The sequence below is a fragment of the Artibeus jamaicensis genome, unplaced genomic scaffold, assembly GCF_021234435.1.
Source record: "Artibeus jamaicensis isolate MK-2021 breed Jamaican fruit bat unplaced genomic scaffold, CSHL_Jam_final contig_793, whole genome shotgun sequence".
Classification (NCBI taxonomy): Eukaryota; Metazoa; Chordata; class Mammalia; order Chiroptera; family Phyllostomidae; genus Artibeus; species Artibeus jamaicensis.
The window spans coordinates 9687519-9710205 of NW_026521975.1; the positions used below are offsets into that span (position 1 = coordinate 9687519).

The 22687-nt window shown below is 32.1% G+C and overlaps 1 protein-coding gene across 9 annotated transcripts in view; it reads left to right on the plus strand.

Moving 5' to 3' along the window:
- DLG1 (discs large MAGUK scaffold protein 1) overlaps positions 1-22687 on the plus strand; it is a 306240-nt gene that overhangs the window by 118387 nt on the left and 165166 nt on the right. For 6 of the 9 annotated variants that reach the window (XM_037147387.2, XM_037147385.2, XM_037147389.2 and 3 more), the window contains 3 exons: positions 4810-4908; positions 13731-13784; positions 22510-22560. In XM_037147387.2, the coding sequence (XP_037003282.1) occupies positions 4810-4908; positions 13731-13784; positions 22510-22560 (204 nt within the window). The remainder of the gene's footprint in view (positions 1-4809; positions 4909-13730; positions 13785-22509; positions 22561-22687) is intronic. The other 3 variants (XM_037147391.2, XM_037147392.2, XM_037147393.2) reach the window with 1 other exon arrangement.

The following is a 22687-nucleotide window of genomic DNA, read 5'->3' on the forward strand; positions in this document are numbered from 1 at the left end:
TATTTAGACCTTATGGCATTTTTATGTATATTCTAAGCTCAGATTACCCCATTCATATAGCATATTAATGTAAAATTAATAATTTAATTTAATTTTAATTAAATAAATTTTAATTTTATTTTAATTAAACAATTATTAATTATCTGGTAGTACTGTTTCACTTATCTTTCTTCAGAGTTTCATTTTATGCTATGAAAACCATTTCAATAAACAATTTAGTGAGAAGAGAAAGATTAAATGTTATTTAGATAGCTTTGCAGATCTGTGATATGAAAGATAATTTTTAGTGGCTATTATAGGTGTTATTACTCACTCCCAACCTCTCATCAGTCACCAGATACACAAATTATATATGCAAAATCTTTCTTGATTTGACTCCTCATTTCCCATCACCACCATTTGGTTTAAGCCACTGATACCTCTCAGCTATATTATCACAGCAACCTCCCAATTGTTCCTTCTGACTCATCCTCTATCAGTCAGGATTCATGTTCATACATAGGGTGGGACAAAAGTAGGTTTACATTTGTGAGTACACAAAAGATAGTTTATTCTTATATTATTAATACAAATAACTGTAAACTTAATTTTTAACCCTGTATAAAAACCACTTAGCTATTTTAAGCAGAAAGAGATTTAATACAGGTAGGTACACTTTGATACACATTTTTTTCATTTATCGTTGAATGAATGGAAACGTGGTACATAGTCATAAATATATATGTGCATGATGTGCATAATACACATTATGTACGTGACTATACCTAGTGAGGCTTCAAACCACTTTTAGGAAAATCTGTTACATTTAAAAAACTGATTTCATAATTTTAAGATCTCACATTAAATGTAAAATGTAAAGCCATGAAGAAAATTAATCAGAATCTCTAAAAATGAATCAGTTTAAAATTTTTTCAAAAAGCTGTTGATTTGAATCCTGGTATTAAAAAAGTACTTTTAAAATACATACAATTCAGTTATTTTACAGTTTTCTGCAGTGTTCTTTGAGGTGGTGTTAATAGTATAGCCTCTGTTGTCATGGAAACAAGTCTCTGAAGGCAACCTCAGAGGCTAATGATTCCATGGTATTGCTGTGGTTAGGAACAAAGGAGACTGTTAGTCACCTGGTCAAGCTTTTTTTTTTCTTTTTTTTTTAATGAAACTTTGGAGCTGATCTCATTGAGTGATACAAGTGGAGCAGGGAAAAGATGATGACTAATCACATTAAACAGGAGACAGGATGTATGTAAGATTTTTCAAGTTGAAAACACTTGTGCTGAAATACCTCCTCTTCTGTAATAACCCAAATATTATGGTTACTGCATATTGCTGGCTCATTATTTAGAATCTTAAATTGATATTTTCTATTTTAGAATCTTCTTATACAGGTCCCCAGAGTGTTATTACCATACTCTTAATCCTGCACTCAAAGTATCCTCTTATTATTTCATTTTACTTTTTTATCAGATCAAACATCTATGCTATTTCTCATCACTCGGCCTTCATTTGATTATCTATTATTAACTGTTTAAGGCTGTGTTTTTGTTTGAAAAGAAAATTACTTTGTTGTTTGTCATTCTTTGTTACCTGAATTGGCTATTAGCTGTGGCTAGGAAATGCTGTGTGTTGTCAGTTGGTTTTGGCAGATTTTCTCAGTATTTGCTTTTCTTAAAGAGGCAAGAACATATGTTCTTTTTCAAAGTACTTGCTCAATGCAGTATAGAGAATAGGGTGGAGGTAAGATTATATAAATTTCAGGGTTTTTTTAAAAATAGGAGGGAAGGAGGGAGGAAATAGCAAAATCTAATGTCTAAAAATCTCTTCCTACAGGAAATAAACCCAGTAACAGAAGTCCAGCAGTGTTTCATAATTCCTCATAGCTTACCTTTTGTGAGCTGAATCTCACTTGTAAAATGAAGGGTTGAACTTGATCTCTGCTTCTTCATCTTTAATAGTTCTATGTATCATTGAAATTTGTGAGCATCTTTTACAATTTATTTTAAATAATTCTCTTTATTTTCTAGAGAGAGGATAAATGATCATAATTGAATTTCTCTTCATATGAACAGTAGATCTCCCATTTCTTACACTGCAGTTATAATAGAAAATTAGAAATGTCGAATTTGAAATGAAGAGGCAGGAGGGAAAGCTGCTTACTGTAATCCTGCCCCCAGAGGTTAACTTTTCAAATACTTCTTTCAATTTTTTTTAACACTTTTCATTTTTCCTTTTTTAATTTAATGTTATATGATAGGCAGTATCCCATGTGACTTACAGACTTTTTATAGATGATATATAATTGTCACCTAATATTTAGTCTTATATAATTATTATTTACTTACCATTTCTGTACCTTTGGATATTTAGGACGTTCCACATTTCCCTAAGTATAAACAGTGCTCAAGGGAATATATTAAAATATTAAAACATTTGCTTTTTGAATTATTCCCTTAGGGTATATTTCCAGAATTATTAAGTCAGAGGTTAGACATTTTTGCCACTGTAGACACTTACTGCTGAATTGCTTTTTGTAAAATTTGTATGGATTTATATATCCAAGGACAGTGTGAGAGAGTACCTGTTTCCACCCATTAAAATTACTTTGAGTCTGTTTTATTGTAAAATATACAGAATAAAATTTCCCATTTTAATGAGCTTTAACTGTATAATTCTGTGGCATTAATTATATATTCCCAGTGCTATACAGTCACCACTATTTCCAAAACTGTTTCATCACATCAAATTGTGCAACTATTAAGCAGTAACTCTCCATGCTCTTCTCTCCCTTTTAATCTACTTTGTATCTCTTTGAATTGATCTACTCTAAATATTTCATAGAAGTGGAATTATACAATGTTGTCCTTTTGCATATGGTTAATTTTACTTATAATATTTTCAAGATTTATCTATGTTGTAGTGTATTTCAGAATTTCATTCCTATTTATGGCTAAAATATCAATTTAATATATACACCATATTTTGTTTATTCATTCATCTGTTAATGGAAATTGGGGTTGTTTCCACCTTTTGACTGTTGAAAATAATACATTGTTGAACATTGGTATAAATATCCAGTTCCCTGCCTTGAGTTCTGGTAAGCATATACCTAGGAGTAGGTAGCTAAGTCCTATGATAATCTATGATTTGTTTCTTGAAGAACCACCTAACTGTTCAACAGAGTCTGCAACATTTCCACCATCAGTTTTTGAGGGTTCTAGTTTTGTACATTCTCACCAACACTTGTTACTTTCTTTTTGTTTTTCCTTTTTTATTACAGCCTCCTAGCAGGTGTGAAGTGATATTGTAACTTTGATCTGTATTTCTCTAGGGAATAGTTATGTTGAGTATCTTTTCATGTGCTTATTGGCTGTTTGTATATCTTTTTTAGAGAAATGTGTACTCAAGTCTTGCCCATTTTTTAAATTGTCCTTTTGTTATTGAGTTGGAGTTTTTGTATATTCTGAATATTAAACTTTCATCAGATGTATGATTTGCAAAGATTTTCTTCCATTCTATATGTTGTCTTTTCACTTTCTTGATAAGAAAGATGCTCTTTGTACAAAAGGTTTTAATCCTAATTAAATCCTTATTTATTTATTTATTTTGTTAATTATACTTTTTTGATGGTCATATTTAAGAATACATTGTCAGATTCAAGGTCATGAAAATTTACTCCTGTTTTCTTCTATAAGTTTTATGGTTTTAGCACTTAATATTTAGGTTGTTGATTAATTTTTAGTTTTTATATATGTTATAAGGTAGTGCTTTAACTTGTAATTTGCATGTGGATATCCAGTTTTCCCAACACCATATTGAAGAGACTTCATACATTTTTTATAAATTTGAATTGACTGACATATAGATAAAAAAAGGTCAACATTATAATTTTATTTTGTATTTTTATCATTGAGGGAAAGCATAGTTTCAAGTTTAGCAATTTATTCTGTTTTAACTGTCTTTTAATGTACATTGTCCTCTTGTTGATTTAATGTTTTTCTTATACATGTAAAATATGTTGTTGGTATAGCAAATATTTATAAATTAATTCTGTTTATAGGGTTTGGGACTTGTTAGAAAACACCCTTCTGTGTTCCATTTATATGTTTATTAAAATATTTGAATAAAGTCAGATGAGAGTAATTGAGTGTAAATATCAAAACTTTTTAATTTAAATTATGTCACTAGAATTTCCACATCTTTTTTTACTTTTCCCAGAATATGCCTGACACATTATCGATATATTCAGTGAATGCTAATTTAATCAATGACTTTACAGGCAGGTTCTTATAGTAGAGGTTGATAGTACAGATTACTTTAAAGTATACAGATTCAATTTTGAAGTCCTTTGAATGTTTTCTCTGTGAAGTTGTGCGTCCCAGTTACCTACCTGACAGGCTAATGGAGTAATTATTTTTGATTCTTCAAATGCAAGGAGTTGAGTAGTCAAATATATTTGGGATACTAGAAAAATATTTTGTTGTCTCTGAAGGTAGTGACTTGTCTCCTAGAAGAGGAGCATTCATTATAAGTTATTTTTAGTTATTTTCATTTAAATAGCTAAAAAGTGGTCACTCATTTTGACTACAGAGTAATTAAAACATTTGTTTAATTATTTTGGACTAAAAAATAATTATTTCTAAAATAATTTCTAGAGACCATTTTCTCATTTAAATTGAGGTAATTTATTAATATTTTACCTATTACTCAGTTATTTCTGAAAACTGTTATTTATCTTTATGACAGAACTTTCTGTTGTGTGTTTCCTTTTTACTTTGGTGTTTTTCCTGATTTTTTGTCATTGATGATTTTTAGCCAACAGAAGCTGTACCTCTCTCTCCTCCCACTGTCCCTGTGATCCCTGTCCTGCCAGTCCCTGCTGAGAATACTGTCATCCTACCCACCATACCACAGGTTTTTATTAGTTTTTTTTCTTTATAAAAATTTAATTTGCTTTTAATGTTTCATTTGTGTTTTTTTCAAAGTGTTTTAATTTTTTTTGTTAGATTTGATAATTTACTTCGTGCTTCAATTCATATCTTTAGGGAATTAAATATTTGGGATTTAATATAAAGTGGGTTTCAATATTTGCCATTTTATTAGGTTGTCTATGAAATAGGACACATTCTAAACTTTATAATACTGCACCTCCTTAGATTTGTTATCATTATTTTTATACTTACAAATGTGAAACAGTTTTAAAATATTTTTGTTCTTGGAAGTCTTATTTATTTTCTAAAGATAATAAAAGTCATTATCTTCCTGACTTTTGTACTGGATGTTTTATTTTATGTAGCATTTAGTTTCATATATATATTTATCTTCTTTGGAAATACTTATCTTTCTGTCATTCAATTAGATAACATAATTAATGTTTATTGGTTAAAAACAATAGCCAATATATAAATAAAGTATAAATTCTTTTTGCTATCTTTGCAGCATTTCTATAAATCTAAAACTATTCTCAAATAAAGTTGATTTTTTTAAAGTTAACATGTAAAGCCCAAAGAATAAAATGAAATAATAGCCAAATGTTACAGACTATCAGCCGTTTTTACTTTCAGAGCTTTAGTAGAGTTCCAAGGGAAGCTTATTAACACACTAACTGCCTTACCAACAGAATTATCCGAAGTCCAAATAGTGGTAGTACTATTAAGTATAGTAATATAATCTTTGGTGTGAAAGATCTCAGTCTTACTCAAAGTGTAAATAAGTGTATCTTTAGATATGTTTTACAGTTGTTGATCTATAGCAAAAATCTAGGTCAAAATAATGTTTGCTGTGTAAATGCAGTTTCCAAGTAAGTTCCATGAGAGGGAATAGGTGGGGTTTCAGCTGTGATTCCCCTCTCCTAAAAAATGAAAATCAATATGAACATCATACAGGATAGGATTTTAGGGGAAGTTACAGGTACTGCACTAAGACTTTAATAATTCTAAATAAATAGCCAAAGGATTATTATAATAAGGTAGCATCTTTCCAAGTATCTAGGATTAGTAATACAATGTTTTTGGTATGAGATTTAAAAGTTTATTTTACTCTTGTCACTTCATCTGTTTATGTTAAAATAGTTTTCTAGACTCCTTTAAAATTTTGTAGTAGCTTCTGTTCTTACTATATTCAATAGCGAACCTGTTTCCTGCTCAGAGTTCTGTGATTTATTCCTCCAAGAGTCCGTAACATAGCATCATACTACACTTGGAAACTGTTGGGACGTTGCATAGCCTTGTAGTTATAAAGGTCTTAGAGTCAATTTGAACTGGTTTGGAATTCCAGCCCTACTACCTGCTTGCTGGCTGTGTAACTGAGCAGTTTATTTAACCATTCTGAGCTTCTATTTGCTCATCTGTGGCACTGAAGATGATAGTACTACTAACTTGAGATGTTTTACAATAATTGAAAGAATAACAATACATGGGTAGTAGCTGGTATGTGATCTTGGCTATTCATATTATTATTTCATATTTCTTTGAGATAGTAAACCAAGGAACAAAATTTTTATAAAAAGAGGATATCTACACAAGAGAAGTGTATTTATTCTACCTAGGTTCATTTTAGTTTTTAAATATACTACAAAATTCCATGTAATAGAATTTAATAATTTATGTTGTATTGTGTGAGAGGCCTTATTTTCCACAATAAGTGTTTTCCTGATTAATCAAGTATAACATATACATTACAAAATTCGTACACCTGATTAAAATGTTTGTCCCTAAATAAGTTTTGAAGTTTATACTTAATATATAAACCAATTTTAACATTTTAAATGGATATAATTTTTTCTAAGGATTTACTATGCATTTTAGTTGCATCACAATATAATAGAAATGGAAGGAAATGACACAAGATTCAGAGTCTAGCTCTGCCTTTGTGACTCAAATAAGTTACTTAAGCTTTTTTTACTTTTTATGCTCTCTTTGTCTACTAAAATAGGAGAGTAACACCTCTTTGACTACTTCAAAAAGAGTTTGAGGATCAGGCAAATTAGAAGGATAGCTAGTAGTTCATACGTGTCTTTCAGTATTTGTAGATATTATACTTTTCAGAATGATTTTACATTGATACCACATCATTTAAATTTTACGAAAACCCTGTAAAGTACAAATTATCATGCTTATTTCTCTGTAACAACAACACAGTGTTAGAGAGATATATTCAACAGCTGCTTGAAGTTGAAGAAAGAGTGTATTTTATAAAGCAACCTACCACTTCTTGGCCTTTTTCACCTTTCCTGGCCTCACCCTTTTGTGGCTATGTGATGATGGGGAAATTACTCAGCTGCTCATAGCCTCAGTTTTTCCGTAGAAACTTAGCACATAGGAGGTGAATAACATGCTAGTACTCCCTCATGGAGATATAATCATGTAATTTCTATGAAACTTGATTATTAAATACACAGGCTTATATCCATCCCAGCATAAATATTCTCTAAAACCAAATGCTTTAGACCTGTTTCCATCAGTTGTAAGGAGTTATCATGTAATGAAGGTATTGTTGAAAATGCCTTATTGCTGGGTTTTTGTGTTTGTCAAAGTCTTTGTTCATGCTCATATATGTGCTATGAAAGGATTGGTTTTTCTTCAGTTTTTTGTTATTGTTCTAATCATGTATATACTGAGATGAATATAACATTTTTCTTGTCTTCTAGGAACCTTCCTACTATCTCTGCAACAGACAAGTTAATAAATAATTCTCACATAAGAGTGGTTACATTAGAAATATATTCATTGCAGAGCATCTCATGCTTCTGACTGTTCAGGTTTCACAATACATCTGAGTGTTGAGTCTTAAATGATTTGACCATTAGTATAATCTAAAGCGTGACTTGATATATTTTCATTTTACTGGTAATCTTAAATAGAATAGCATACTTTGGATTTACCTTAATGAGCCTTTTTTAACCATACACTAATATGGGACTGCAGGGCCTATATTCTGTTTGTGATTTTTGTTTTTGTTTTGTTTTTTTTTGCTTTGGGTTTGTTTATTTTTGTATTATTTTCAGATCATTTCATGCAGTATATACATAAACGCGTTTTACTAAACTCCTTATTTTGGCCTTTTTTTAAAGGTTTTTATTTTTTTAATTTTTAAGTATATTTTGTTGATTATGCTATTACAGTTGTCCCATTTTCTTCTGCCCTTTATTCCCTCCACCCTGCACCCCCCCACCAGCATTCTTCACCCTTAGTTCATGTCCTTGGGTTATACTTATAAGTTCTTTGGCTTCTCCATTTTCTACTTTTCTTCCCCTTGTCTATTTTGCAGCTACCATTTATGCTTATTCCCTGTACTTTTCCCCCACATTCTCCCCTTTCCCCTCCCAGCTAATGTCTCTCCATGTGACCTCTGTGATTCTGTTCCTTTTCTAGTTGTTTGCTTTGTTTTTGTTTGCTTGTTTGTTTTTTAGGTTCAGTTGTTAATAGCTGTGAGTTTGTTGTCATTTTACTGTTCATCTTTTTTATCTTCTTCTTCTTAGATAAGTCCCTTTAACATTTCATATAGTAAGGGCTTGGTGATGATGAACTCCTTGAACTTGACCTTATCTGAGAAGCACTTTATCTGCCCTTCCATTCTAAATGAAAGCTTTGCTGGATAGAGCAATCTCGGTTGTAGGTCTTTGGTTTTCATGACTTGGAATACTTCTTTCCAACCCCTTCTTGCCTGCAAGGTTTCTTTTGAGAAATCAGCTGACAGTCTTATGGGCACTCCTTTGTAGATAACTATCTCCTTTTGTCTTGCTGCTTATAAGATGCCTCTTTAATCTTAGGTAATGTAATTATGATGTGCCTTGGTGTATGTTTACTTGGGTCAACTGCTTTGGGACTGTGAGCTTGCTGGACTTCCTAAAAGCCTATTTCCTTTGCCAGATTGGGGAAGTTCTGCTTCATTAGTTTTTCAAATAAGTTTTCAATTTCTTGCTTTTTCTCTTCTTCTGGTATCCCTATTATTCAGATATTGGAACATTTAAAGTTGTCCCAAAGGTTCCTAAGGCTCTCCTCATTTTTTTTGAATTCTTGCTTCTTCATTCTGTTCTGGTTGAATGTTTACTTCTTCCTTCCGGTCCAAATTGTTGCTTCAAGTCCCAGTTTCCTTCCCTTCACTGTTGGTTCCCTGTATATTTTTCTTTATTTTACTTTTCATAGCCTTCACTTCTTCCTCTATTTTGCTCTCATATTCAACCATTTTTGTGAGCATCCTGATTATAAGTGATTTGAACTCTGCATCTGATAGGTTGGCTATCTTTTCATCACTTAGTTCTATTTTTGGACCTGTATTCTTTTCTTTCATTTGGGTCTTTTTTTTTTTTTTGTCTCGGAGTGTCTGTTATGTTATAATGGGTGGAGACTTAGGTATTTGCTTGGGCGGGGCAACCCACTTTGCCAAGTTGTGGTGCTGTATGTGTGGGAGGGGTCCAAGAGAGAACAATGCTGCTTGCTCCACTCTCCACCCATTTTCAGTTACTTGCCCTGCTTCCCACAAGCAAATTGGATCCTTCTGGTGCTGATTCCTGGGTGTGTGGGCTTGTGTACGTTTTAGGACCCTGTGGGTCTCCAACGAACTCTCCTATGAGGCTGAGAGCTTCTCCTACCTTCCACAGTTCCCACAGGTTTTTATAGTCACAATTTTTGAGGCTTTATTTTCCCGCACTGAACCCCTGGATTGCTTGGTCTGTCTGCCTCCCCAGTTGTTCCTCCTGGTAAATGTGGGACCTCCTGCTCTGCCAGCTGCCACCTTGCTCACCCAGTCCTCCTGCTCTGCCAGCCACCACCTTGCTATGCTTTCTTTCCGCCCCAGCTGCCCATCTCCACCCCTCCTGTCAGTCTGAATGAGTGTTTCTTCTTTAACTTCTTAGTTGTGGGACTTCGATACAGTTTGATTTTCTGGCAGTTCTGGGTTTGGGGGGGGGGGGTTGTTTTTTAATTTTAAATTTGTTGTTGTCTTTCTTTTGATTGTGCAAGGAGACAACATGTATCTACCTATGCCTCCATCTTGGCCAGATGGACCTTTTAAAATAACTGGGTCATAGAATTCTTTTAACTGTGTCGTCTCCTCTGTGTATTAAAATGTAAAATTTAAATTGTGTTAGGATGCTGCAATGTGTTATAGCAGCAATCCCTCTAAGGGCTTTTGAAATTGAATAGTAAAAGTGGAATGAGCAAAATTATGGGTTTTGGTCTTGTTATTGATACTTGGGTAAAATTCTTTAGGGGTTTATTTGTTCCTCTTTCTGGAATATCTTTGCCTCTTTACTACACGCCCCAACATCTCTTAAGTAAATTGTAGGATTTCGTTGTCCGAGTTTAAACATACACAATGGTATATATTGGCAGAAACCACTATGGTTTATAATGTATTTTCTTTTATTTTACTTCACTGGGCCCTCATACACTTCTTTTGTTTAAAGGCATATGTTGTTGTCCCTTTATAAATGGAGAAAATGAGTTTCAGTAACATTTTTTATTTACCCGTACAGTCAAAGTCACTGAACAGCCAAGTGATTTAGAGACCTAGAACCCAGTCTTTTGATAACTATCATCAATTTGAAGCAAATTGCAGGGAAAGGTCTTCTTAATTTGAAATAACTTTCACTCCCTGGCAAGGTAAGCCAATTGGTTAGAGCATCATTCCGAATATGCCAAGGTTGTGGGTTTGATCCCAAGAGACATACAACAGCCAACCACCGGATACATAAATAAGTGGAACAACAAATGTTTTCCTTCTCTCTCCCTTTTCTCTCTGTCTCTCTCTCTCTCTCTCTCATTCTCCTCCATTCCTCCCTTCCTCCTCCCTCTTTTCTTCCCTCCTTCCTTTCTCCCTTCCTCCTCTTTTCCTCTCGGTCTCTAGAAATTAATTTAAAAATTAAATAACTTTCACTTATTTTTTTCAAGTCTTGTTGTTATTGCTTGATTTCCTAAACAAGGCTGATAATTCCATGCTACCTGTTTTGCTACCCACTGTCCTAGTTATGAATTTGTTACTGTTTTTTATTTTAGTACTCTTTAGCTCAGTTCTCTAAAAGTTTATTCTTTCATATAGCCAAATTTTTCTGAATCTCTTCCTTCAGAAATTGCCTGTCCTTGAATGTTGGTGCAATGGCATTATGTCTTTCAGGGTTGTAGATCTTAAATTCCAAGCCCATTCAAATCGTACCACCCCATTCACTTGTATTTCCACATCTACCAAATTAGAGAGCTACGGAGTACTACTTTGTCAGATACCATTTCTGTATTTTACAACAGGAATTTAGAAAATCTCAAGTTAGTAAAGGCATAATTTATTTCGGCGGACATGTTTTAATTCTCTACTACGAACATAGTCTTAAATATTTTAATCGTTTTAGATGGCTAAACTCAAGGCAATCAAATCATTCCTTTAGCTTTATTTATATAGGCTCTTATTTTGGACTATATTTTGTGATATGCATTTTTTCAGATTACTAGGTTTTCTTATCCTGATGTTAGTTTTGATTGGTTTTCTTGCTTAATCCTCAATGTTAAACATTTTGGGTTTTTTTCCGATTTTAAGCTTTATGCCTGTATTTTTTCTTAAGGTGAGATCATTCACTCATGTTTATTCTAAGATATATCTACAATAAACATACGTATATGACTCATCTAATTATGTTCTTGAAGTCAAAGTTACAAATTATTTTTATTAATCTGTTATTCTTTATTCAAAACTTTAAGTCAAAATCAATTTTATGGTGTGAATGCTAACATTTTAGTAGCAACTCTGAGTAACAACCGTCTTAATTACTAACCTCTTACAAACTGAGTGCATGATTTACTCTAGTTTTTCTTGCTTTACTGGTTTATTATGAAAATTTCTTCAAATACTCAAATGTGGAGGGAATAGTATAGTGACCTCTTTTACATACTTGTCACCCAACTACAATTCATTCATCAAATTGTGTTCTGTTATATATGATCTACTGTTGCATCTCGCACTTCTAAATTTTCATCGGTTTTATTTTGAAGTAAATTTAACACTGTGATTTTTTTGTATATATTTCAATATAGGTAGTCTTTATATTAGTATAATCAAAAGTGATCTTCTCTGCAGTGGTGAGTTGGTGCTCATGAGCAGCTAACATTGTAATACTTTTGGTATAAATTAGATTTTGATTAAAACCAATTTTTCCAACTGTAAGGTTGGTAATACATGGGAAGAGACAACCAAATAACTTTCTTGCCATATTTTTAAAGAATATAACTTATTTTGTAACTTTAAATAGCCTTCTTCTTTCTTGCTTGCCCTCTTCTTAATTGTCCTGTTTTTGCATAATTGCTGAAGCAAAGGTGAAGTTATACCATTAATTTTTTTAATTAAGTGAAATATTATCAATTTGATGTATCTTAGTAGGTTATTGGGAAATGAATATTTTCAAATATTCATAAAATCTCATATCTGTAAGTAGACTAGCTTTGCTTAAATAGCAATCTTACAAGTAGTATCTTTATTGGATTTGGTTTCCACTGAATCATTCAAAGATGGACTATTATGTTTAAAGGCAGAACTGCTCATAAAAGTTAATCTCATGCTTATACTTAGTAAAGTATTACCTACTTATTTTTAACTTGTTGCTTCATGTAGCCCAAATGCATACTGTGTAATTATTTAACCATGACTGTGTTGTATTTAAGCATTTAATTATATGGTCATCCATATCTCATACCTTGCTGAAAATAATGTAAAACATTTGAACTCTGAATATATACTTTTTAGAAAAGCCCATATACTTAAATAAAATGGTTATGTTGTATATAATGTTTATTTCATACAGCTTTTATACATAATTCTTTATTAATTGGAGTAGAACTATTAGTTATAAACATACTGCTACCAGTTGTTTAAAGAAGAGTCATCTTTTTATTCTATGAAAATGTCATTTGATTTGGTACCGCTGTACTTTCAAATATGTAGAAGAAAGATAATTTTGAGGTGAATTACATCAGTTTTCTAATATGTTTCTGATACGTTCTATGTTTTTCATTTGGCATTAATTGTATTTTATTCTTTAAATTTTATTTCACCTACATAATAATTATTTTTCATCTCAACCAGAAAACCTAGGCTTTTTCAATCCAAACTTAATTAGATGTGTGGTTTTGTTTTTGTGTGCATGTGCATGTGTTTTGGTTTTTTTGTTTGGTTGGTTTTTGCTTGGGTTTGTTTTTGTTAGTTAATTTTTATTTTTTATTGTAATCATTGCTATTCTTTGAGTTATCTAGAATAACAGTTGGAAAGCAATAATTGCAGCTGAAAATAATTGGGGGCTTTTACATTAACAGTGTCTTTCCAGTTTTCTAAAAGTTTGTAATTGAAAAAAGGTTTTTTTTCCATGTTCAAACACAATTCAATGTGGGAGAGATTTTTTTTTTCAGGGTAATAACATGACTGGAATCTTTATGGAATCCTTGGGAACAGAAAAACTAATGATTTCTAAGTATTTCAGAAAGAGTTGTTTGTGTTACTAAAGAAAATTTGGAATTTTTGAGAAGGCTGGTGAACTTCTTTGTGCATCTTAAGAAAATTGTTTTAGCAGAAATTAATCTTTCCACTTGTTGCTGAAAACTGGATACATTGTTTAACATATGCAAAGCTCATATAAAATTGCAGTTTAGGAAACAGCACATCTTTCATATGCTTCCAATATGTGTAATATTAATATGTAATATGTCAATTTTCCTATTAAGCTAATACATTTACAATTCTTTTTTTTTTTTTTTAAGGCAAATCCTCCTCCAGTACTGGTCAACACAGATAATTTGGAAACGCCAAGTTATGTAAGTTCCATTTCATCCCCACATTTAAATAATTCTGCTTTTTCCTGTTCACTTTTTGATATAGATATAAAGACCACAGCATTATTTTTCTCATATATTGTACTTAAAATGTTTTATCATTGAGCTGCAGCTGTTAAAGTAAGTGAAAGCAATGCTATCCTTTTTTGTCATTTCTTTTCCTAATACTTACACAAAGAACGAGTGTTGAAATAGAAATTTATGGTTTCATTTTTTTTTTACAGTTTCTCTGCTGCTTTTTTCTTTTTTTTAATTTTATTTAGTTATTTTTCTATGGTTTCATTCTTAAATTAAAATTATTAACTTTTGCCAAAGGCTATTTCAGACCAGTGGTCAGTAACACAATGCCATATGTTCAAAGGGTCATGTTAGAAGTCTAATTGGGTAACTTAATTTTTAATACCCAGGTTTATGTATATATTTACATATTAAAATAGTTAAAAGTATGTAAATTTAAATTGGTTGGTGTTTCTCTCTAAATTTACTTTGTTAAAAAGCCCTCTTTCCCTTATAGATAAATAGCCAGAACAACCAAATCTGATCTAACATTTTTCACTCCAAAAGGAAATGTTTTTGGATGTGTTTAAGTAGTGCCTGTGCATTTTTTAAATCAAATGGCACATAATTTCATAAGCTGTAATGATCCTTTCCCTTTACTTTTTAACTGTAGTTGATTTTAGGCTATACTCCAAAACATTTTATTTGGCTTTATATTTTTTGTATGTATGTGAATATGGATGTATCAAATATTTGGGGATTTTGGAAAATCTTAGATAACACTTAAAAACAAACAGAAATGCTAGTGTACACTTTCTTTTCCCAGAATCTTTCCAGTCAGTGTTACCTTTCACACTGATGTAGAAAGTACTTAAGCTGAATTTTCTTTGTGCGTTTGTCACTATTTTCTTCACATTTCTTTCTCCCTCACTTGTTCTCTTTGTTGACTTATGTTTTGCTTAGGGACAGAGTCAGTGATTAAATATTTTGATTTTTCAGACCCTTTCAACTAAAATGTCAATATATAATGGTTAACAGAGAAAACAGTAGTATCAACAAAGAAAATAAATACATATGCATTTTAGGGGAAACATCAACTAATTGAAAGCAATATAAGCATACTAAGCAGTGAACATGGAGTAAAAGTTGTATGATTTCTAGTTTGTGTGACATAGCATTCAAAAAATATTTTTCTTGCTCAGCAAGGTTTGCTGGGGGTCTCCAAGAGCACTCACTACCCACTTTGGGAGATTTTCTAGAACTCACAAGACTCAGCATAAGATTTATTACAACTATGTAGTAAGTCAGGATCTGCAGTCAGATTATGACTATATGTCTAGAGGAATCCATATTTAGATTTTCTTATACTTTCTTCCTCTGATGAGGTGTCACACAGAACACTCTTTTCCCTAGCAATAAATGCAGCAACTTGTGTGGAGTTTTTCTGCCCAGGGAACTCATTATGGATTCAGTGCAATGATTTTTATGGCCAGTTGGTCAGCTAGGCACCCTTTGTCAGGCACATACCAAATTTCCAGGCTCCCAAAAGGGGAAAGCTGGTGTTCAGCCTAAAATGCATTGTCTTTATAAACTAGCCACAGTAAATTATTACCCTTTCACTTAGGGAATGGTGTTAACATGCCCAAAATCAGTTTCTCTAATGTCTGCTAAGACCCTTCTAGAGATAGCAGCCTTAGGCCTGATATGTTAACTCTTTTCTGGATATAAAGCAATAAGATAAATTCTAATTCCTCAGGCAAGATTTGTCAGAGTGTGCTACTTGATCATACTTCAAGAACACATTGTGAGGTGTTAGGGTAGTAGCTATCCTCTGTGGCTCTTGCTTTATGCAGGCAAAAGCCATGTGTTTTCTTTGGGTAAAACAATCTTAAACTTTAGGAAATAGGAATTTAATTCTGAAATTTAAAATGTATTCCAGAATCATTTTTAAACTTACTATTCCTTCATTAACTCCCTAATCAACTATGTATTGATAAATAAAAATAAGAAAAATTACAGCTGCTCCCTTAGAACACATTTTTGCCCTTTCTGTAATCATTACACTTCCCCAAATGAAGTAATTGAACAGATGATATATGCACATGGTGCAAAATTCAAAAGATACAAAAGGCTATCCAATGAATAGTAAATGGTTCTTCCACTTCTGCTTCTAGTCTTCCAGTTTCCCTTGACTAAAGCACAAAGTGTTAGTAGTGTCATATGTCTGTCTACAAACATTCTCTGCATATGCATGCATAAGTGTGTTGTTTCTAACCTTTTACCATGTAAAACCAATGCCCTGATAATTTTTGTATAGATATGTTGTGTGTATATATATATATATATATATATACACACACAAGTATATAATCAGAACATACTAATATACATAGATTGCTCAAAGAGTGTAAATTTTTAGACTTGATCATTATTGGCAAATTGCACTTAATAGAGTTTTGCCCATTTATAATTCAACAAAAAGTATATATTTTTTACTCCATATTGTCAACCAGCACAGTGTGGTAATAAACTTTTTTTATCTTTTGTTAACATGTTTAAACTAGATTAACTCACTGGTTTAATTTGCATTTCTATTTATAGCTCACCTTTTCACCTTAAAAATTTTGAGATATTCACATACCACAAAACCTACCTTTTTAAAGTGTGATTTATTGTTTTCTAGGTTATTCGCAATATTATGCCATCACCACCACTTTCTTATTTCAGAACATTTTATCGCCCTATTAAAAAAAAAACTATACCTATTAGCAGCTGTTCCCCAGTCTGCCCTTCCTTCAGCCCCTGACAACCACTAATCTACTTTCTGTCCCTATGGATTTTTCTTTTCTGGGCCATTTGTATAAATAGAATCATACAGTATGTACCCTTTTGTGTCTGCCTTCTTTCACTTAGCCTATTTTCAAGGTTCATGCATAAACATTTGCTTCTTTTATGGCAAAATGACATTCCATTATGTGTATAAACCAAATTTTTTCGTTATTCTTTCTGTTGATTTTGAGTCCCTGCTTTCATTTCCTAGTAGTGGAATTACTACATACATATATACTTAGGGTTTTCAGGAACCACCTGTTTTTTCATAGCAGTTGCACCATTTACATTCCCCCGTCAGTATTATGAGGGTTTTAGTTTCTCCACATTCTCACCAGTCTTACTATTTCATCAACATGTTTTGGACTTTTGTTTATTATAGCCAGCATAGTTTGTATGAAGTGATACTTCACTGTAGCTTTGATTTGCATGTACTTAATGACTAATGTTGAGCATCTTTTCATGTGCTTATTGGCTATTTGTATATCTCCTTGGGAGAAATGTCTATTCTGATCCATTGCCCATTTTTTAATTGAATTACTATCTTGTTAATAATTTATGAGTTATGTCTATATTCTAGATATGTCATTTACCATCGTATATTTGATTGCACAAATTTTCTCCTGTTCTGTGGATTATCTTTTTATATTTGATAATCTCCTTTGAAGCATAAAAATCATTCATTCATACACACACACACACACATTTTCACGTATGCTTTTAATGTCATATATAAGAAACTATTGCCTTATCCCAGGTCACAAGGACTTGTGTTTTTTTCTAAACTTATGTTTTTTTCTAAGAGTTTTATAGTTTTAGCTCTCACTCTTAAGCCTTTGATCCATTTTCAGTTAATTTTATATACGGTGGAAAGTAAAAGTCCAACTTGATTCTTTTGCATGCAGGTATCCAATTGTTTCATCACCTTTTATTGGAAAAACTATTCTTTTTTTATTGAATGGTCTTGACACCCTTGTAGAAAATCAGTTCATCGCTAATATATGGGTTTATTTCTGAACTTCTAATTATTTTCTATTCATCTGTATGTATATTCTTATACCAACAGTCTGGATTACAGTACCTTTGTAATAAATTGTGAAATCAGGGAGTGTAAGTCCCATAACTTTTAAAGTTTGTTTTGTCTATTTTGGGTTCTTTGCATTTCCATATGAATTTGAGGATCAGCTTATCAGTTTCTGCACACACAAAAAAGACACCTGGGGTTTTGATGGTGATTGAATGGAATCTGTAGGTAAATTAGGGAGCAATATTGCCATTTTATCAATATTGTGTCTTGTAATCCATTGACACAAAATTCTTTCTATTCATTTGTAATGAAGCTTTCATTTTCTTCAATAATGTTTTGCTATTTTCATTGTACAACTCTTAATACTTTTGTCAAATTATTCCTGTTTTCATTTTCCTCTTTTAACACTAATATAAATGGGATTGTTTTCTTAATTTTATGTATCGATTTTTCATGCTTGTGTATGTCAGTATATCAGATTTTTTGGTATCTATCAATCCTTTGATCTTACTGAACTCATTTATTACCTCTAATAGTTTTTTAGTGTGGATTTCTTTCCGTTTTCAATGTAAGATCATGTCATTTGCAAGTTGAGATAATTTTAACTCTTCCCTTTTAGTCAGGATGCGTTTTAATTATTTTTCTTGCCTAATCGTCCTGGCTAAAACCTCCACTATAATGGTTAATAAAAGTGGCAGAAGCAAACAGCCTTATCCTTATTTTGTTACTGATCCTTGGGTAGAAGCTTGCAGTCTTTTACCATTAAGTATGATGTGTTATATTCAATTTTAACTATTAACTGGTAATATAATTTCATTGGCCTTGGGTTGATTCTTCTCTTCGTGTATTCCTGTTCTTTCCTTAAACAGTAAAAAATGTTAAGGAAAGGCAAAATTAAAGACAAAATTTCTAGAGATCCTATTGGTTCCAGTAATGAATGGAAATGTTGAAATAATTTTCATCTGTTTTTTTGTGTTTATTTTCCTTAAGACAGATCATGAACAATGAAGGTTAGGTAAATTCATGCAGTTTGACTTTGGTAGTTCTCTGCCATACTAAAAACTTTAGTTTCTTCACACATAGTGTACTTGATAAATACAGTATTTTAAAATCAACCCAAATGGTTATCCATTATTTAAGTAAATTATTTGGGGGTTAGTACTTTGTATTTAATTATGTTAATTTTTCATTAGGAAGAACATCTTTTTTCTTTTCAATACATTTTATAACCTTGTGTTGATACAGATTTGAGTTTTTTAATTGCCTGAGATTATGCATTAATATAAACCATAAGTCATATAAATGTTAATAGATAAAATATTGAATTTCAATATATTACTCTGTAGTTAAGGTGTTACTGAAATGAACCTAAACAACAGGAAATAATTAAGCTTTTAAAAAATATTCCTTTGAAGTAAAAATAGGTAGTAACAGAACAGCCATGGGGATGTAAAGTATAGTGTAGGAAACTTAGTACTCAAAGAACTTATTTACACACACGACCCATGGATTTGAACAATGATGGGGGGATTGCCTGAGGGGAGTACAGGGTGCTGGGTGGAGAGGGGCAAAGGGGGAAAATCAGGACAACTGTAATAGCACAATTAATCAAAAGGTTAGCTTGAGATGATATGGTTAAGATGGTTTTAGGGTACCTAACCTGCCATCTTCTCAGATTGCTGGCATCTGAATAAAGTGCACATAAATACTCAAAAACTAAAAATAAAAATCTTTCTTTGGACAAGTGTTACACCAGTTATGTAATAGTGTTTGTCTGTGCTGTTTGGATATATTAGTGTTGCTGATTAGAAAAGTAAAGTCTTTGAGCCAATAAAGGACTATAGATACCTGTGTCATAAATTGTCCTATACTTCTTTATGGTACTTTGTACCCATAGTTAAAGCAAGCTGTATTAAAAAGAAAAAAGTATACAACTTTAGGAGTTAAACAGTAAGTGCAATTCCAATATACTAGTAATGACCAGTTGGAAGTATGAATTCATTAACTGTCAATAAAAATATGAAACACATAGCAATCAGCTTAACAGGAAATGTATAGACTTTGTAGTAAGAAAACTGTAAAACCTTACTGGTGGCTTTAAAGAATGCTTTAGAAAGTAGAGAGCAGATATCTGTGCTGAGCAGGAATATAATGTAGAGATCATCATTTTCCCAAGATATATTCATTTCGTAATTCTATTGTGTAAAGATGGATCTCTCTAATTTTGTTCCCACCTAATTACTTCTCACTGTATTCTGTTGAGAGTAATAAGCCCATTAGCCAACTATTTCTTTCCTGTTGGAAGCCACATTTTGTAAAAATACTATGAAAAGAAAACTAAGCAAACCTACACCACCAATTTTTTTCCACATTTACTGTTAATGAAGTGGTACTTGTAGAGTAATTTGTGTTTTGGGTAGTGTACTCTTGGCATTTAGAAGCCCATTTTCAAAGTGTTTAATGCTGTAATTAAATTGTCTCTGTTCATCAGATAGTTTCAAGTTATTCAGAGTTTAGGAATAAATCATTTGGCGTCTACATGACTTTTTCACTGTTCACCTTTTTTAAAATTGCTGTATATTTTATACCTAGAATTCTCACCAAATACAGTATATCATGACATGGCATTAAATAAGCACAAGGATATAAGTATCTACCTTATGAGGAGGTTTAATGATGAAAATCTCAAATCCCTTAAAGTAGAAGTCATAAGTCACAATACAAAACCTTTACATATTAACACCAAAAGAACCACTTACATGGAAATGTTTTCCAGAATAAAATTTTAGACTACTATATTTAGAAATGAACAAATAAACAAAAATAGAGCCCAGTGTAGCAATTTTGGGGCTTTGCCAAAGCTAAGGAAAATGTATTAACTTTGATGGATTTTTTAAAAATAGAAACTAATGAGCATACATGATTTGGCATTCAACTCGAGCAACTTCTTAAATAGTCTAAAGAAAAAATAAAGAACTGATAACAAAAGCAGAAAGTAATAGCATAGAATGTAACAGATTAATCAATTAAGACTATTTGACAAAAGACTGATACACTTTTAGCAAGTCTGAGCAAGAAAAATAAAGATGATACAAATAATCTTTAGAATAAGAAAAGTGGTATAGCTGCTCATATGGATAATATTTTTACTCAGAAAAAGGACTTTCATGTTGGTAGGATATGCACATGTATAACCCTTCTGAACTCTAGATGCATGGAAGTCATTTATACACACACATGCACTGACAGCATAATATCAAAAACAAGAAGAAAATCTCTTTAAGTAAGAAAGAAGAGGGAACAAAGTAGCAATTGAGTTTGAATACTTTATGCCGTAAGAAGTAAGAACCAAAAAAATTAGTAGAGGTGGGTCTTAAAAGATTTGTAGCCCATGAATTGGACTTGAATTAAGGGTAGTATGGTGAGGAAAGCAAAGTAGCTTACATAATTTCACTATTCTGTTGCTGTATAACAAAATAGTCTGAAACTTAGCAGCTTAAAAAACAATTCATTATTTCTCATGATTTTCTGGCTTAATGGTTCTGCTTCACACGGTGTTGGCCAGGGCATTGCAAAAGGCTGGAAGATCCAAAATAGCCTTATTCACATGGTTGGCAGTTGGTGATGCTTGCTGATCAGGAGTGCAGCATGGGGCTTTTGGCCAAGGGTTTTGATTATCCTTTATTTGAATCTCCTCACAGGCTGAGCTTCCTCACTTTATAGGTGATATTCCTAAAACAAATGTGAATACTGTAGGGCATCACACAACCTAGCTTCAGAAACAGTACATCATTTATGCCACAATCTGTTTTAACAAAAGTCACCTAGGACCCAGATCCAGAGCGGGGAGAAATCGCAATATCTCTTGATTGTAGGATAGTTTACTCATATTGCAAAAGAGCATGTAGTATGGGAGGTGGTAAGAATGTAGAGAAATGGGATTTGTCACAATCCCTATTCGACTGTCTAGATTATTTTGCCCAGATTCATGTCAGCAGAAATGTTAAAGCAGTGATTTGAACCCAAATTAATCTGATTCCAAGAACAATTCATCATTCACCAGTGGCCCTCAATATGGGAATTACTTCTATGAAGGAATAGGGAATAAATTGGAAGGAATAAGAGGAAGTACTTGGTCTGTAAGTTGTGAGCAAGAACTTGAATGGTATATCAAATTTAGGCATGAAAATACAGAAGTGAAATGTGTGACAGGAAACACTAAAGTAACAGATGTGGAGGTGGGAACTTGTATAGCACATGTAAAGGAAAGAGCAAATCATTTAGATTTGGTATATATAGACTCATGAAGGGGTGAGATACATATGTTAGAAATGAAGCTGAGTGATAGATTGGGGTAAATTCATGCAGAGCTTTGTATGAGCTGAATGTTCTGGAAGAAGTATGTTATTATTAGACATGGGCTCCAAAAAAGATCTGCATAAAACACATTAGAATAATTTGAACAATGGAGAATACTAATCTAAGTGATTGGGTAGATTACATTAGCAATAGTCGTGAGGAGATTAACAAAGGCTTGAACCAAAGTAATAGAAATGAGAATAAGAGATGATGGTTTTCAGAAAAACTGAAGTATTGAAATCAAAGAATTGGCAACTGATTAAGGTGTATGAAATGAAGGTAGAAAAGAGTTAGCATTTGATGATATTAAAAGCTGAATGTACCCTTTCTATATTTGCAAGTCATGATACCAAGAATGTTAGCTCATTAATCACATTCTGCTCTTCTATTCCTTGAAAACTTTTCCTAATATTATTAAAATGAAGCTATATTGTCTTACCATTTCAAATTTTACACTCTAAATTTCTATGCTACTTCTTTCCCCTCTCCCATTAGGTTAATGGCACTGATGCAGACTATGAATATGAGGAAATCACACTTGAAAGGGTAAGAACTGTTAATTATCTCTTTTATGCATAAATCTGTTGCTTTAAAAAAGTCTTTAAATATACAGTACTGCTCTTTAATGTAGAATTCAAGGGAATAGATCTTTCAAATACAAACATGTGGCGGG